The following is an 18,052-nucleotide window of genomic DNA, read 5'->3' as shown; positions in this document are numbered from 1 at the left end:
AGACTCTATCAACTCCAATTTTTTTAAAAATACGAAGTGCTACTGATCTGTGATTAATTAATTTAATTCCCCCAGGGCTCCGTATTTGGTTTCTTACTTTTCCTAATTTATATTAATGACCTACCACAATGCGTTTCTTCCTCGACTATTCGGTTATTTGCTGACGACTGTGTTGTTTACAAAGAAATTTCATGTGATACTGATACCGTACTCCTACGAACAGACCTTAATAATATACTAGCATGGTGTAACACGTGGGGTATGGAGCTTAATATTAACAAATGTAAACGCATTAAGATCTCTCAGAACCAGGAATGTCACCACTCTTACACACTGGACAACATTACATTAGAAATAGTTCCACATTATAAATATCTAGGCGTATTCATTTCATCGGACTTGTCTTGGAGAACTCATATTGACTTTATAGCTAGCAACGCAAACCGTTCTCTAGGTTACATTCGACGTAACTTTCATCGCGCGCCTTATCACCTCAAGCTAACACTGTATAAATCCATCCTTCGACCTAAACTCGAGTATGCAGCTTCCGTCTGGGATCCAGGTCAGGTAACGCTTACTAACGTCCTCGAAGCCATCCAAAACAGAGTTGCGCGTTTCATCCTCGGGAATTATCAACGTACCGCAAGCGTCACTTCTATGAAAATTAACCTTCAGCTATCCGATCTTGCGGTACGCCGGAAAATTTCCCGACTGCGCCTCTTTCACAAATTCTATTACCACAATGAATCGCTGCGAACTAGCCTTATCCGTCCTGCCACATACATCTCCCACCGTGCCAATCATCGCCAAAAGTGCACATATACCTATTTCTCATACAGCATATTTCGCAAATTCCTTCGTTCCCCGTACAAGCCAGGATTGAAACCACCTTCCTGGTTGTCTCACATCGATTTCATCCGTTAGTTTATTTAAAACCGCTGTCTGTGATTATCTTACCCAAGTGTGAAATTTCCTAACGCAGTATGTTCTTACTACTATCATGTTACTCTCGTGTTGTTGTAACCTCTTGCAATCCACTCCCCTCTGTAACGCTTCTTGCCCTGAGGGTAAATAAATAAAATAAATCAATAAAAACGAGGAAGAAATGAAAGGAAGTACTAGCTTCTTTTGCAAATTTATAGTGAGCTCCAGCACTTTTGGCTCTCTGCTGTATTCGGTTTGCTTTTTGCTGCTCTGATATCGAGGAACAAAAATAGCGAGCTTTTTAGTAGATCGTTGGTCTGGCAGACCTTTCCATTCAATAAATATATATCCCCCCCCCCCCCATATCACCCTTATCAATATATACACCCTTTGGTGCATGGGTCCCATGCAGTGTCACCATGTAGTCAAGAAGAGGAAGAACTAGAGTTTTGTAAGCCGTTAGTATTACATTTACCGTGTATTCACACGAGCGACATCCTCACGGAATATTCTAGTGGAAGAAAAAGCGAAAACACTGCCTCACAGAGCTGAAGTTCCGTCCCGTGTTATGTTTAGCGTTCACACGCTGCGGAACATCGGGATTGGCATACTGCGCATTTAGCAGACGACACCGTCAGCGTGTTTTCCTGTCGTCTGCTACGGAATATCTTGTGGTTGCGTAGCAGGACATTCCCTACGGTTATCAGTGTACGTGAAGACACGACGTCGAGCGCTCGCGCTCACGTGGCAGCAGAAAGCTATGACGTTTTTCGAATCTTCCGCTTCTGGGGGAATGTCGCTTTGAACACACGGTTATAGGAGCCAAACGCGAGTATGGGCGAAGAAAATAAAGCCGTCCGAATGCTTTAGTACAGATGCCGTCAACATGTCTGTTCCAACTTAGGTTTTCGCAGAGTGCTTACGATCAACTCCACAATAACATGGAAAGTAACTGTTCTGACACTGAAACACGCAAAAAGAGACAAATAAACACGAGCCTCAAGGTGCCCAAGAACACGATCAATTGAAATATGGAAGCCAGACAACGGAGGGGGGGGGGGGGGGGGGGGATCGAACCACGTATTCGACCGGAATGCAAAAACCCCGGCGTTGTATTGCGCGGCGTTGACATGCGGTGGCGCGCTCCCTGTCAGAAGCGTACCCGTGACGTGGTAAGTAGGATCACGTGTTCGATTGCCGCGTTCGCAGCGTATCGGCTCCTCCTGTCAGTTTTTTTCACGCTGATTTATGTCATCTAGCCTCTTGTACGTGCCGTCAGTTTGATTGATTGATTGATGCGACTTCTCAAACGATAAAACAACGATATCGAATTAAGTTTCCTGTACGTGCAAACAAGATCCGACAACACAAAAATAAATTTTTGTTGGTGGTGGTGCATTTCCGTGTCATATACTGAAATAACGTCAGCTGGCATAACTACCACTGAGGGGCGTGCCCCTGCTAAGAAACATCGTGCAGTCGACTCGCTGGTTTTTCTTTCCTCCTGCTTATTTCTGTTTCCTTCTCGAAGTGATCCCCACAGCAGTATAATATTGTAGTGCGTGTTTCTGCCTTGTGAGCTCTTTTTATTCAGCAGGAAGTTGGACATTATCACATTTCATCATGCTCTTTCTTTCTTTTTTTTCTTTTTACAATGCGAAGCCGAACAGTAACTGCTAACTCAGCGTCTGCGAAAGGCACTAGGTTACAGATTTAGTTAAAATCTAGTTCGATTGAAGTTTTCTTCTTTTTTTTTTATTGAATTGTAGTTTGAACATAACACAAGGAGGCAAGCGAGCTGGTGTGCAGACATAGAAGGCAGATGTGAAGCTTGAAGATTGACGTTTTTGAAGTTTTGATTTGGTTGAAGTTTTTCGATCGAAGTTTTCGTTGAAAATTGAACTTCTTTTTCTCTTCTTTTTTGTCGGCGCCCAATTAAAAAAGAAACAAACAAATGGCGAAGAACGTTGATTTCGCAAGGCCCCCCAACGTTTCAGTGTACCGCTCGTTGTCAGCCTCCCAAGTGCAGAGCTCACAACGCAACCTATCATCCATTAGTGATAGGTTGTACGGCTGAAAGCTCATTCTGGCCATCCGGAAACGATCGCAGACGACAAAGACACCGCGCGCGTGCTTTCCGGTCCCACACATGGAACGTCCTTCGGGAAACATTACTTCGTCCTGTTTCTCAAAAACTCGCCAAAGCCCATCGACTGACACGCATCCGTGAAAAAGCGGCCCATAACACTTTTCCGTTGTCTCTCCTTATGTCAAACTTTTTTTTTTCTCTCTCTTTCTTTTCCGCTAAGTACTAAGTGGACGCTGTTTTGAAGCGGCCATTACAGTCTTTCCTAGTTCATGACCATCTGGTTTGAGAACAAAAGGCAGTGACACCAAGGCCGTGCACTTGCTGCTGTTCGCGACTCAACGGCCGCGGGGACGGTTGTGGATATGCCTTTTCTGCTCACGTCGCGTTTGTCTCCAGAGGCGATGGTGATTCGGTGATTTGTATCGAGTCAAATGTGAAGCTTTGAGGTGAGCAGTGATGTGGTCGTCGTGAGGCTGTGACATCACCGCGTGCACTTTTGCTTTCTTCCTCGTGACGCTCAAGCTTTGTCAGATGTAAAAAGCCGCAGTGAAGGCTTTTTTGGTTGGTAACATTTCCCTTAGTCTGGGAAAATATGCGTAAAGGATAGACACAGACGAACGAGACTTTTTTGAATTCGTTCTTTTCGTTTGTTTGTTTCTTTGTTCTAGCAGGTCTCCTCCACGAGTGTACGCTGTTAGTCCCTGCAAGTCAATGGAGTGTGTCTATTTTGATGTCATTTGGCGAAAAGTTGTTATTAGTGTAGGTCAGCGCTCCATCTGTACACGGATTCCTTGCATTTTGTCATTATTTGTCACAACCTTTCCGCGCATCTTCGATTTGCAACGAAATTTGAGTGCTTAACATCGCTATTTTTTTGTTTTTTTGTTTTTGCATTTCCCATCTTGTGGCCCCCGAAAAAAAAAAAAACATAAACATTGCCACCGACGATCTTCTTGTGTCTGAGTCAGATCCTGATTGCAACGTATTCTGTTGCTTTTTCCCAGGTGGGGTGTCGGTGCGTGAACGGAGAGAGAAACAGTTCCAACACCAGGATTGTCGCCTTTGGCAGTCCTTCCTCCGATGTGGTTGAGCAGCACGGACCACACGGAGATTCCTTGTGACGTCATGGTCCTTCACTAAAGGACAATCGCCGTTGACAGGGCAACCATCGACGGCGTCCGTCTCCATGGCAACGTGACGGCGCCCATCCCTATGGCAACTTCGGTGCATCCCTGTTTGCCGGGAGGCACCACCAAGCAACCTCACCATCATCATCACCATCATCATCACCATCATCACCACCACCACCATCAGCAGCAGCAGCATCAACAACAACATAGCCACGTGACAGCCCAACAGTTTGCGGCGGCTGCAACGAGTGCTGTCCATCAGCACCACTTGACCCAAAATAGTGGTGGTCTCGTGCGGTCAGCCAGTTTCATCCGTCAGGGCAGCTCGGCGCGGTACAACCTTGGTAAGAAACGCTGGTGTGACGTGTTTATGAAAGGCTTCTTCTGTTTGTAATCGTCTGCCACGATTGCCTGAAGCGGACGATTTTGTGTCGACTTTACGTTATACTTCTGTGGCGGTGGATAGAAAAAGTGACATCGAGCAGGCCTCTGAGGCGTCATATAATTGTTTTCACGTAGATGTCGTTGGGGAGACTATAAGCTGGGACTGTATAACACCGTATGTTTTTTGACGCGAACCTTTTAGATAGACTCCTGATGCTGAGGAAAAATGCGTGAGAGAACGAAATTGAGTCAGTAAATAATGGCCTTTCAGCTTCAATAGCGTGGCAGAATGTCTGGTTCTCGAGCATCTTCTATAACTGGGATTTTCGGTTTACGGTGTTTAATTTTTCAGAAAAGCGTCGGCTTTCGGTGGTAATGTCTTAAACGCGAAGCGATTCGGTGAAAATCGGCGAACGAAACCGGCGTTTCCTATGCGTACAATGAAGTTATTTACTGTTTCTTTTTCCTTTTTTTCGTTGGGGTAGTAGCTACTAAAACATGGAACTTATATTGTGGAAAATTTCTCAGAACTCCATCATACAATTGTCACATCGGACACCGCTTCTTTTGCTGCAACAATGGAGTGACTCCATTTACTCCATTTCCCTTCTCCTCACCAAGCAGTTCAACGCGAAGCGGCAGGAAATAAAAATAAATATTTTGAAGTGCTCATTCCGGTGATTTTCGCTGTGAAATGGTGTTCACTGACCACGTAAAAAAATCTACCGGGGCACGTTTATAGGTGCTTTTCGGTAAATATCCGAAAACAGGAACCCCACAAACCTACAAGATAGCATTCGCTGAGTGAATCATCCATCATATATTCCGATACCTTACTTTCAAATTGTGGTTCCACGACAGGGACTTGTTATTATTATTATTTTTTTGTTTCGGAGGCATCAGGGTTGTTGTTGCGTTCGCGAACTCATCCACCAGTTTGCTCGGTTTCGCAGCACCTACTATACGGAGACTATAGGGGGGATTATAGAAACCATTTGCAGGGACGGAAAAAGGTCCACCTGCTTAAGCGCGCTGACTGACGCATGGGCGGTGAACCGAAAAGAACGCGCTCCTTTTTTTCCGCCTCGCGTTTTATTATTCGACCAGGGATGCCGTCGCACGTGCCATTTTGTCGGCCGGATGTTTCTATATTCACATATACGCTGCTATACAAAGTGGCTCCGCCTCTTCTAAGCGATTTCGCAAAGGGCCTTATTTTGTCGAGCTTTTCACCCCTTGTTTTTGCTTTGAAGGTTGTAGGATATTTTGTTTTATTTTTTCAAGTTTCTTTGTCCGTGAAACAAAACGAGTTCAGCTGTGCAATTCTGTCGCTTTCGGACTACGCTGTGCAAGCAGGCCAGCTGTCTGCTCAGCTAACCACTTCCCTCTTTCCCTATTCCCCGGGGGGGGGGGGGCGACCTCATTGGTATCTCTATTGGTATATACTATATTGGTATGGACTATATTGGTACCTATTGGTTTCTTTCTGTGGGCCCTGGGTCCATGCCGGTCTTCGAATAGCCCCTTATTGCTGCCTTGTGAGTGGACAGACATCTCGTCACGTGGTTTCTCTCCGCGCAGAGACAAATTGCCGTAGCGTATATTTTGCTCGGTCCCCTCTTCTCGTTATGTAATCCAAGCTTATAGGTTTTCTTCCGGCGCACCCTCCATGTCAGCCGTCAGGGAATAATATGGCATCATTAGGGGAGATTCACTTATTTTATCATCTACTGACGCATGTGTCCCTACTTGCACGACTACTGACAGGCACGCATTGACAATGAACAGCTACAAAAGCAATTTTCGCTACGCAAGCTCAGTTTGAACCTTTACGGGGTGTATAGTGCAGTGCAGTGTACATTGAAGTAACGATGGAGGATTCATTACCACTTGCTTTTCGCCCCCCCCCCCCCCCCCGCCCATGTGCCCAAAGTGTGAAATTTTGGCCGCCGCAAAAGAGTCGAGCCACACATATTGTTGTTTTCGGTTGGGAATGATTTCGCCCGGGGAACGGTTCACAAGATATTACCGAGAAAGTTCCCAGTGGACCGACAGGGCTTGACACGCGTATGGACCGCTGGGCACGGTACACCCAGCGCAGCATGCACTGTGTAAACATAATTCGCAATTCTTTTTGTGCTACAAGCCAGAGCCTTTCTCTGTTCCCACTGAGTTTTGACATCGCCCAAATGCACGTTGCAACTGTGTATACAGCGAAAGCGGGGGCCGAGTACAAACATCCGCAAGGGGCCACTTTACGACATACGAGTATATGTCGAGTCAGTTCTTCGTTGGACTCATCGCCGCAGCCGTCCGTTACACAATCTCTGTAGCTTATACACTTCCTCGCAGACATAGTCGCACGAGGGTGTCACCCCTACGTAAAGCGTCAAGGCAAGCGATCATATTATGAACGCTTGACTAAGAATGCGTGGAAAGTCACGCCGTACGTAGTCAGCACTGGATGCTGGAATTCGCACCGTGCTTGACGTTGTGTAAAGTGGCCTCCACTCTCCTTTACTAATAATGATAAAGAAACGCTTACAAAGGCTGCATTGACCTCCACAAATGCGTGACCAGGCTTCGAAATTGCGAAACGGTAGTGCACACGGCTACACGATTTGCAAATACGCAGTGATGACAAGTGTTGTCATATGCAGCCGTTGGGGCAGCCTTCGTGCAGCGGTTCCCGGTTCATGATTGGAAAGGGATGTTGAGTAGCGAAATTGTGCGGCTGACCAGTTCGAGGTTACATCGTTGATGATTGGAAGTGATTATACGCTTATTGTGTATCCATTGTTTCGTTTTGAGTACCAGTGTTTTCGTGCGGCGAAGGACGTTTGACGTTCTGATCTGTCCATACCGGTTTGAGCGATGGTCTTGTAATGTTAATGTGTGTGAAGCTTATCGGAGTGACGTTTCGATTGGTGGTCAAGTAGGTCGTCAAATTCAGTGGTGAGGGCGAATGACTCGTGGGTAGGCTATTCGGCTAAATCGACAGAAGTAGATTTGTGTGTAATGTTTGAAGCATGTTTCTCAATACAGGGTGTCCCACCGAAAAAGGGCCAGGGGCTAAAGAAAAAACGGAGTGCTCTACACAAATGCAACCAACTGTACGTGCTTGGCAGTTGTGTGGTCTATCCAAAAATATTTTTTTCATCGCCCCTTGTCAATTAATTAGCGGTAATTAATTTTCTTACTTTTTAATTATCGGTTTTAGCTCTCAGATGTCAATGAGGAAGTTGTAGTACACGTCGAAAAAGACGCAACTGAAGTGGTTCGAGGTTGCTATGGCTTGTGGTTTTGTTTTTTCCCGGGTTTAAAAATTGGTTTCAGAAGCCGCCCGCACCACAGAGCGCTCCTCATAATTCGGCGCCCGCGCGCGACGATTGCAGTGCACTCTGATAGGTGTGCCGTGAAACAGGTGAAATATCTTCCCCTTGGGTGACGTGGCCCAAGGATGGTCTCCAAGCGCTAATCTGAAGGTCAATGTACGCCGGAGGGCGCTGGAATCGTCGCCCGCGGGTGCCGGATTGTGCGCAGCGATATGCGGTCCGCCCGGCATCTGAAACCAACTTTTAAACCCGGGAAAAAACGAAACCACAAGTCATAGCGACCTCGAACCACTTCAGTTGCGTCTTTTTCGACATGTACTACAACTTCCTCATTGACATCTGAGAGCTAAAACCGATAACTAAAAAGTTAGAAAATTAATTACCGCTAATTAATTGACAAGGGGCGATGAAAAAAATATTTTTGGATGGACCACACAACTGCCAAGCACGTACAGTTGGTTCTATTTGTGTAGAGCACTCCGTTTTTTCTTTAGCCCCTGGCCCTTTTTCGGTGGGACACCCTGTATATCGCTTGTGTCTCTGCCAGTGTATCTCTTCTGCGTACTAAGCAACGTAAAATTTCCTTTTTTATTCTTTCTTTGTCTTTTTATTTTATTTTTGTTTTATTTATTTATTGGTTTGCGATAAATCCTTGTAATCGCTGCTCGATACAGGATGGGACAGCGGAGTTCGTGACAAAGTAACAAACCCAGACGTCGCTACTATACCATTCGGAGAACAAGGCGTATGTCGTTGTGCTCGCCATTGAACTGTTTTTTGTTGTTTTTGTTTTGTTTTTTATTCTTTTGTAGCAGAGGCAGCAGAAGCGAAAAGAACAGGGCGGTGCTCGCGCCTGAACAGTGTTTCACGGCAGTGTCCCCTGTCGCTTGCAAACTTTCCATTTGGAACATTGTTTGTCTCCTGTATTCCCTGTTTGACCTCCCCAAATACTGTGTATTCACACGCAGCCACAAGATATTCCGCAGCAGACGACAGGAAAAGACGCAGACGGTGTCGTCTGCAAAAGTGTCGTCTGCTAAGCGCACAGTACGCCAATCCCGATATTCTGGCACCGTGTGAACGCTCAACATAAAACACTGGGCGGAGCTTCGGCTCCGTGAGCAGGTTTTCTGCATTTTTATTTTTTTCTGCGCGGGTAGTGTAACATTCTTTTGGAAGAAGCCTTCAATGCCACTAAGAAGCCTTGCCGAGTCTTCTTTGTTCCTTAATCTCAGGGACACGCTACAATCAAGCCGCACTTAATTGATCTGACGATCTGCTTGGAGCCGTCAATCTAATTTAATTGCTACCCTGGACGTCAAGTGCACACTCTCCGCATTAGAAAGAAAAAATAAAAATAAAAATCTCCCTTCAGAGCACACTTCCTCTTTCATCCCAACAGCTTCAATTCGCGTCAGCGAAAAAGCTGACAATGCAATATCTTCGAAATATCTATAGAGGGGGGTAATGGAAGGGCCGACTACTATATTTATATCACTCCGAGAGCTGTCTCTCACAAAAAAAGGTAAGAACGAAAAAAAAAAGAAAAACACAAGGAAAAAACCGTAGGCGAAAGAAAATGACTTGGCATTGAACAGGCCGCGAACAACGGACACAATGGTGAATGGCGAAGGGGTGCCGCATCCCGATTTCCCAGGGCCCGCCATTCGATGCACGCCCATTGGCTCGCTGACCCCCTGACCCCCCTTCGCCCCACGCAGCCTGCAATGATGCACCATCGTGGGTCATTGTCAACGGTCGTTGCAAGCCCTTATGGGGGATGCCTGCTGCTGCTGCTGCAACCCCTTTCTTCGTGGACTTTTATATGCTATATCTAACGGGTGTGTGGCCATATATAAAAGCTTTCGTCCCAAGCTTTATGGTTTTTTCATGTAGAGCGAGTGGGTGGGTTAGGACGGTTGTGATCATTTATAAGAAGATATGATAAAGAAGAAAGGATTGCTCGTGCAGTGTAGCTTTACTATAGCTCGCAGTAATTACAGTTATTCCTCGAGGACGCAGCGTGATTGGCTCTGGTGGGGTGACCGATTGTATTGATGCTGGAGTCGATATTATCTAACTCTTTGTTCCTGGGCCGTCAATGTCCGTCGCTAGTTCATGTTTTCTCACCTCCAAACACATCTACTCCGTATAGATGGAGTAACGTTAAGTATAGAATGCCGACCTCGCAAGGTCGTTTGGTGACGTGTACATCTGCTTATCCCAAGTACGCGGGTTCGAAGCCAGCCGAGGAGGATTTTATCGTCTTCTACAATGTGCTCATGCAGACACGAAAATATTTCAAAAGCCGGGATTCATCGTACGAGAATTAAGGGCGAGACAGATGGGGGGGGGGGGGGGTACGACAAAATGGCGACGCGTCGTCCGGCGGGTCACAACGCAAAGCATCCTGGGTCGGGTTCCGGCGAAATCGGCGGCGCCGCTTTTTGAAACGCATGCGTGAATGAGCTTGAAGACACATCGCAGCGCCGACAAAACTGCTCGGATATCTCCGCTCCCATCGGTGGGTTGTCGTGTGGAGGTGATGACGTCACGAACCAAGCAGCCAATGGTGCTGCCTCTCTGGTAGATGTGGTGGGTCTCAGAAAAAATGGCTTACAGTGTGCAGTGTCCAGATGCATCGAGTGGCTGATCTCGTCGTGTTGCGTATTGAATGAAATAAGGAACGAATTGTTCTCGTTGAACATTGTTCTCTCGAATTGTTCTCTCATCAGCAATGAAGTAGAGTATCGCACTTGGCGATGAAACTCCCCATTCATCGTCTCAAAATAAAGTTGTTGTTATCTCTGGCCGCGCTGTCCTAGCAATACGGCGATCCAAAGTGACATGTCGCAGGGAAGTCGCTGTCCATGTGTCCGCGAATGCATCATGATTGATTGATTTCTTTTTATTGTCTTATCATTTTCTTATATGATACAGTAATAGTACCGCTAGGCAACCCAATGCGACAAGTCATGACGCGAAACTGTGCGACCCGTCGCACGATTTGTCGCGCTTTCTTCCTTCCACTTAAATGCGAGGGAGAACTATACAAGAGCTGCTGCTTTTTCTCCCTCGCATTTAAGGGCAAGGGAGAAAGCACGATTCTGGCGGAGCGACAAAAAATGGCACCCAAATGTGCCGTTTTTCCCACGCTCTTTTCATCACGCTATTGGCTGGATCCTTTTTTCTGAAAACAGCAGTGCTACCAGCGCACCGAAACGAAAAGATGTTATCATTGCGCCAAACTTGTACCTTTCATAATTAAAAGTTCATTAGTCAAAATTAATGAGGACAGCGCCACACAGGAGGTCGCTGTTGCTCTGAATAAAGTGACCCACTTGACCTAGAATATATCGCCATCCATTTATTGTATTTTTAAGGCTATAGTGTCATGGAGCCATCCACCATGGTCAATCACCTATTGAGCACATGGCGTAGTCACGTGATATGCTCACGTGACGCCCCTGTAAATCTGCCGCATTCAAACACGCTTAGCACAGTGCCCAAAGTTGCAGCCGGCGTTTTCCCAGCACCCCCCGCACCCCCTAATACACCCAAAAATCTTGCAAACTCCCCCACGCCCCAAATATCGGCAAGACAGGCCAAAAACGCCACAAAAGCAGCAGCCCCCTCCGAGATGGAAATCCTGGGAATATCCTTCCTGGATGCATCCATTTCGAAAGGTATTTCCCTGTTCGGACAACGCAGCTCGGTTTCGTGAGTGTTGTTTATTCACAGCGAGCGCCACAGATGCACCGCCAGTACACCCGCGAGTCAATCTGAGGCCTACTGGCCTGTACACCGTAAGCCACGTTAAAAAAAAAATGTTACCCCACAAGACCTCTTCAGTGGACGAGTGGGCCATATGGAAAGAAGCAGAGAAACGCTTCTCTTAATTGCGATGGACGCGTGCAGGAAGAGTGTACCTCGCAGGAGTCACCCCTATATGGCCACCCGGCCGTCGTACCACGGCACGACGTCTGCCCGCTAACCAGTTTTCGGGGGAGTCTTCTCTGACGGGCCCCTTCGACCTTAGTTCGTCGGAGATGCCACTTCTCCTCTCCCTTTACTTGCTCTCGGTTACACCGTGCTCTCGGTGCACCCAACATTTCCTCCTAGCTTTACCCTTGCGCTACATTCAAGTGCGCTGCTCGGACGAGTTTATAATCGACGATAGGGTTAGTTGCACATCTGCATATCTTTAGTGATCGACTCCGTAACAGGTGTGGTGCCCCAGAGCGATTCAGGTACTGGTGATATGAACTGAATAGGCCGGGGACGAGCGTGGAGTCTTTCAGTGGCGCAAGTGTAGTACCAATGACAGTTTTTACAGTGCCATTTCCCGCGCCATTTCTAGAGACTTGGACTCCTTGGAATGGTACGTGGCGAAGCACGGTATGCGTTAGATGAGGTGATGCGACTTTCACTGAAATATCTTGTATCGTTCATTGTACTTGATTTCATTCTACGTTTCACCGAAATCATTCATTGCCGCGTTACTGCAAGGTTGAGTCAACGGGTAAATTCACGAAAAAGTTAATAGAGGTTGGTATATCCCTTTTACGAAAAAAATGCGTGGACGTGCTATTGAATTTCTTTAGCAAAACGTTCAAACAGGCAATAGACTTTATTTGGACAGAGCTTTTTCTTTTCTTGTTCGTCCCTTTAGCTATTTGGAACGGACAGTCTATAGACTTTTTTTCTGTTGACCGGCTATAGAGACGTTGTCGTTGGAAATGCTATAGACTATTACCATTCCCCAACGCACCATCCCCTGAGCTCAGACAGCGGGGGTCTCGCCACCCATGCGTGGAGGTCGGATATGCTATCTTGTGTTTCGTTTTATAAGGCATATTTTTATGCCTGGTGTATGCACCTCGTTTGCTAAAGATAAGGTTTAATGTTTACGGGACTATTCGCTATGCTGATGCTCGCGTGACGGATAAGATATCTTACCCGTATTATATCTTATAGCTTGCCTGCCTACATATGTCATAGAACGTATATAGGCAGGCAAGCTGGAGGGCGAAATCCATATTATCAGAGTGCCTGAGCTATATGCACAACAGCCTCCGTCTTGTCTGTTGTGCCCATAACTCAGGCTTTCTTGGTACGGACCTCGTGAATAACTGCCTTCTGGACTGTACCGTTCCACAAACAGCAACAACTTTATTTTGACTTTGTAGAGTGGGGAGGTTCATCACACAGTAGCACACAGTTCCACAAAGTAGCCTGTATAGGGTTCCCATTTAGTGACTCTATAGTAGCCTGGCCTTCATGCAATTTGCAGTCACGTGACCACCTGAAGCCAGATAATCTCGTGGAATAAAAAAAAAAATAAAAATTAACTTAAAAGAACGACGACAATCAAATACGTATATACAAACCTCGCGGCAGAATAAAAAAGAGAAAGGTCAGTCAAACGCAAGATTAACTTTAACATTCCACCGAAAAGAAAGAGGAAAGGAAAAGAAGGGGTGTAAACGAAGAGCAAAAGATAAATAGAAAAGCGTAAAAAAAAGCACTGGTGTGTCACTGATTCGGACTAATTCGTGACTATAATGCGACGCACTAATTCAGAGGCGAAACCCTATACGGATACTCCCAAAGCGGTACACGTGTACCGATCGTCCGATAGACACCGATGCGTATACTCGGTGTCGTTATATGTTATGTGGACCGTACGAAAATAGCGAAAGACCGAGCGACATGTGCGCGTTCTCCGTCCTTCCCGTGGGCCCCGCAGGGCGCGCATAAAATGGATGACCATTACTACTCGCAGACCGGTCGTCTATTTCCCCCTTCTTTCTTTTTGCCCCCGCTGGTTTCACTGGGTCACCGTGTCTGCTTGCACTACTACACGCTCTCGTGCTTGTTTATGTGCCCCCCGTACTGATTGATGTACGTTGCATGCCGCGCACGCATTACTGTCTCGCGTATTACCGACCTACTGGGTTCGAGGAAACGTACCACACGTGCGTTCGCGGCGTCGGGTAACTGTACCGAGCAGTCCTTAGGTTTAATGTTTTGCATAAAACAACGGGCGGAATTAATTGAGGAGAATTAGGTTACGTTTACACTAACACGTTTGTGTGGAGCAGAATTCTTACAGTTGGTGGTAGCCAAGGTCGTGCTGAAGACTGGGAGGTAGTGGGTTCGAATCCTACCACCGGCTGTGCTGTCTGAGGTCTTCCCTGGGTTTTCCCGAAGACTTTCCAGACGAATGTCGGCACAGTTCCCCCTGAAGTCGCCTCAGGACGCATACTAACCGCCCCTGTCCCCCAGTCCTTCCTGCTGTCCTCTCTCCATCTGTCCATGTCTGTACGCCGCTCATAGCCACAGTTGCTTCGCGGCGCTAACACTGAATAAAAAATTCTTACAGTACAGGAATGTTCTCGACAGAAGGTACATATATATTGTTGAGGGCGAATCATCATCACCATCGCCCTCATCTTCGTGGCATTCGAGCTTCTGTAAATTGTGATTTCGCACCCTCGGTTTAGACCATAAAATACATCTATTCACCTCTCTCCGGCTCTTATTATTTCACGCCCAGCAATGTTTCTATGACTGTTGGAAGACGTTACGTAGAGTCCTTTCAATCTCGTAGGTTAATTTTATCGAAAATTGACATTATACATTTAAACGAGAGGCATCAGAGATGGCACATCTGTGTAGACAGTGTCTGACGCTATACATCGTGTCACAGATACGTTGTGGACACCGGAGGGATACTAATCATCTGCGGGTACGGCAAGGTACGAGTATAACAACCGTCATGCAGGGTCAGCGTCAGGAAGAGCAACGCGCTCAGTGACCTCCGACACAATATCGAGGAGTTGCACGGGTGCATTTAAACGAAAACGACACTGACGTTCTTATCGTGTGAATATATATCATCCATCCTTGTCCCATCGCGAAATTTGTAGGTATAATTAAGGCTGACAGTTTTTCCTAAGCTGTGATGAGGCCCTCTTCGCAACATGCTGCAAACGATCAGGTTCTCCAGCTGTTCTTTGGGGTAGCCGACCCATTCCTCTATCGACGTTCTGCGCAACTCCTTGCTGACACTTGTGTGACGGATGTGTTTGAACTGAAGCGCTTGAAGCCCATACTGACGATACTACGAAGTGATTACTTTGCTTTCGTTTATGAAGTGGTAACCGCAAAACTGTAAGCTACTTTAAATTGTTAGGTGTAGTTGTGATTTCGTGTTAGCGCCGCGAAGCAACCGTGGCTCTGATCGGCGTACAGATGTGGAGTGATGGAGAGAGGGCAGCAGGAAGGAATGAGGGATAGAGCGGATAGTATGCGTCTTGGGCCGACTTCAAGGGGAACTGTGCAGACATTCGTCTGGAAGGTCTGCTGGAAAATCCAGGGGAAACCAGGAGACATCACAGCCGGTGATGGGATTCGAACCCACCACCTCCCAGTCTTCAGCACTACTTGGCTGTCACCAACGGGCGGACGCTTTTTAAAAGAGATAAAAAAGCAGTGCAAGGGCAACAAAAGGACGAGACGAACACGAAGAGCACTGAGTGACAAAAACCGTATCTCTTATCTATAAGCGACCATAAGGGTTATAGGGACTATATAGGCGTTATAGGTACATGTACACGTATTTATCTCTTTTAAAATGTACGACAAAACAGAGCGTTTTTTATCGCTTTTTAACCTACTGGAAGCTTTTACCGTCTAACTCTAGTTAAATTTCGAAGGAAACTAACAGGCAAGTAGCTGTAATCTATATAGTTACTTTTTTTTTTGCGTAACTTATCCATGAATATAGTCCAAGCATGCTTTCACGGTACAGCCGGTATATTACCGTACCTGGGTACCTAACATGATGCTGGCCCGTGCCTTCTTACTATATATACCACCTCCATACACCTCGGAGGTTGTTTGAGGGCGTGCGCTGCCGGCTTCCCTTCAAATCTGCATGGATGAATAACCGTGCATAAGCTTTGAAGCACACGGCGCCAATCACACGGCACGACCTGGGAAGCAGCTTTTGGAAAGACCGACGTACACTCCACCACAGGGTCGAGAGATTTTCTTGCGTGCTTTGTAGCGCGGCAGTGCTTCCACTTATTGATTGCGTGGTTTCGAAGGTGAAAACGTACGAAACGTAAAAATAAGACACCTCAACTGTGCCACAAACCCCCGATTCGTTAAAGGTACACTATAAAGTGCAAAAATGTATTCTCGTGCACATAAAGATGATGTTACCTTGACACCAAAGGAACGGGATTCGTCGGTTGCGTCGTTCGTGAAAAGCACAAAAGCTTCTGCCGTACAGACATTTAAGAAATAAAAGGAGTGCTTTGAGTTCTTTGGGGGGCTACATGCATTGCATTAGACATTATAGTACTTTCAAGACTGAATACACGGAATTTTATATAGGGCCAGGGAACTAAAATAGAGTGTAATTGCTATACAAGGGATTAGAAGCTGTAATTGCTCACCAAGTTTACTCCTTTATCTTTTTCAAGGAGAGCGCATATTGATGGTACGAGAGCGCCACGCTTCCCTGTATTCTACATTTCATTTTGTTCATTTCTTCAAATAAAATAGAGGGGTTTGTTAGGGTGAAGGGTTTCTTGCCTTTGTGCCTTATCCGTCACTCTTTTATTACTCCGCACTTGACGTTCACGCGTCAGATAGTCAACTGTCTCCTATCATTCTTGTATCTTTTATTGACGTAGCCTGTCCTGTTTTCCCATTGTCGCTTTTACTGCCAATAAACTGGCGGGGCGCCCCGTCAATGGAAATAAACAACAACCTGGACACCACAAAAGTTCCCGTCGCTTATGTATTACACGAAGTACCCGCATTTGAGCAAATGCCCATTGATAACTGCGAGCAACAGCGAAACAGAGCGTGCAAAACAATGTAGCTTGGAAAAAAAAAAAAAAAAAACACGTTCAGTTGCACGAAACAAAAGGGTAATAGGTCCCATTTTTTCATCTGGGTCAGCCCGAGAGATAGTTGCCGCTTTATTGCTCACTTCCGCTCCCCTCCCACCACCCTTTTTCTTATAGATGACGTCATTTGTGTACAGACACCGTTTCCCTCACCCACGTACTCACCTTGACGCTACAGACGGTGGGAGATAGACGGTCGTGAGTCTCGCTAGAGAGATAGGGAGGATATTACGCGTATCTTACGTGAATCGTGGGAAACTGTGGCCAGGCTGTAGTGTGATGAAAGGGGATCCAGTGAATGCAGAAATGTTGATAGCTTTCTCTTTCCATATGGTGGTTGTTCTCCGTCTCACTCGTGTCAGCTCATCACCGGCTTACATCGCGATAATGTGTCCTATAACGTGCGGCGTGTTCTTTGGCTGAAGTTTTGTCAGCGCCAGAACGTGCCTTGCCGTCGTCCAATCACAGCTCTCCTGTACTGCTCCGATCTCTCTTTTCCTCTCCCAGCTGGTCCCTTTGCTTCTGAAGTCAAATGTCCTGTCACAGAGTCACGTACGGATTTCTGTGCGATTGCTCAGCAGGTCTAGAGCACACCTGTAAAAAAAAAAAAATATTTTTTAAGAAGTAATTGAAATGGCAATTGCAATTACAAAGTATTAACTTGAACTTAACTACAATTAGAGTTACTCTGTAAAGTAATGGAATATAGCACAGAATTACATTGCAGAGAGTCATTTCAGTATGTAAGTTTATTCTTGTCACCTGAGGAACTTTGTGATGTACGGTTTGTTCGCGTATTCTGAACATCATAAAAACATGTCGAACATCATAAAAATCACTGTTGTTGTTTTTGCGCTATTAACCCCCAAATCATCACGACATCATAAAACTGATTCAAGATTTAAAATGAAGTTGGATTCCGAACCCAAAAATGTCTGCTTGGCGCCAGCATAGACGATCCTATAGCAGACGACACTGGCCGCCATCGTCACCCGTTCTCGATCTCATGAGAATCCTACGAAAATGCGCGTGTGTTCCATTTATTGCTAGGATTGAATTCTTCAATATTACAGCATTCGTTTTCCCTCAATATCACGCTGTCAGATACAGTTAAAGAGGTTTGTATTTGATGCGGTTAGTTTTGCCAACATGATAGAGAGTAACTGTCCCGAGTAAGACTTTTCTTTGGCTCTTTCGTGCTTTTTTCGAACGGCCGTCGTATTTCAATCTTCTACTTACTAGTTTTGCAGCCCGTGACAACGG

At 46.1% G+C, this 18,052-nt stretch overlaps 1 protein-coding gene across 1 annotated transcript in view; it reads left to right on the top strand.

Moving 5' to 3' along the window:
* The window catches only part of LOC135399291 (protein FAM110C-like), a 65,605-nt gene that overhangs the window by 16,235 nt on the left and 31,318 nt on the right, over positions 1-18,052 (top strand). The window contains exon 2 of the mRNA XM_064631134.1: positions 4,018-4,487. Within this exon, the coding sequence (XP_064487204.1) occupies positions 4,226-4,487 (262 nt within the window). The 5' untranslated portion in view covers positions 4,018-4,225. The remainder of the gene's footprint in view (positions 1-4,017; positions 4,488-18,052) is intronic.

This window comes from Ornithodoros turicata, chromosome 6, assembly GCF_037126465.1.
Source record: "Ornithodoros turicata isolate Travis chromosome 6, ASM3712646v1, whole genome shotgun sequence".
NCBI classification, from domain to species: Eukaryota; Metazoa; Arthropoda; class Arachnida; order Ixodida; family Argasidae; genus Ornithodoros; species Ornithodoros turicata.
Note: the sequence above shows the minus strand (reverse complement) of the source record. Positions and strands in the feature narration are given on the sequence as shown.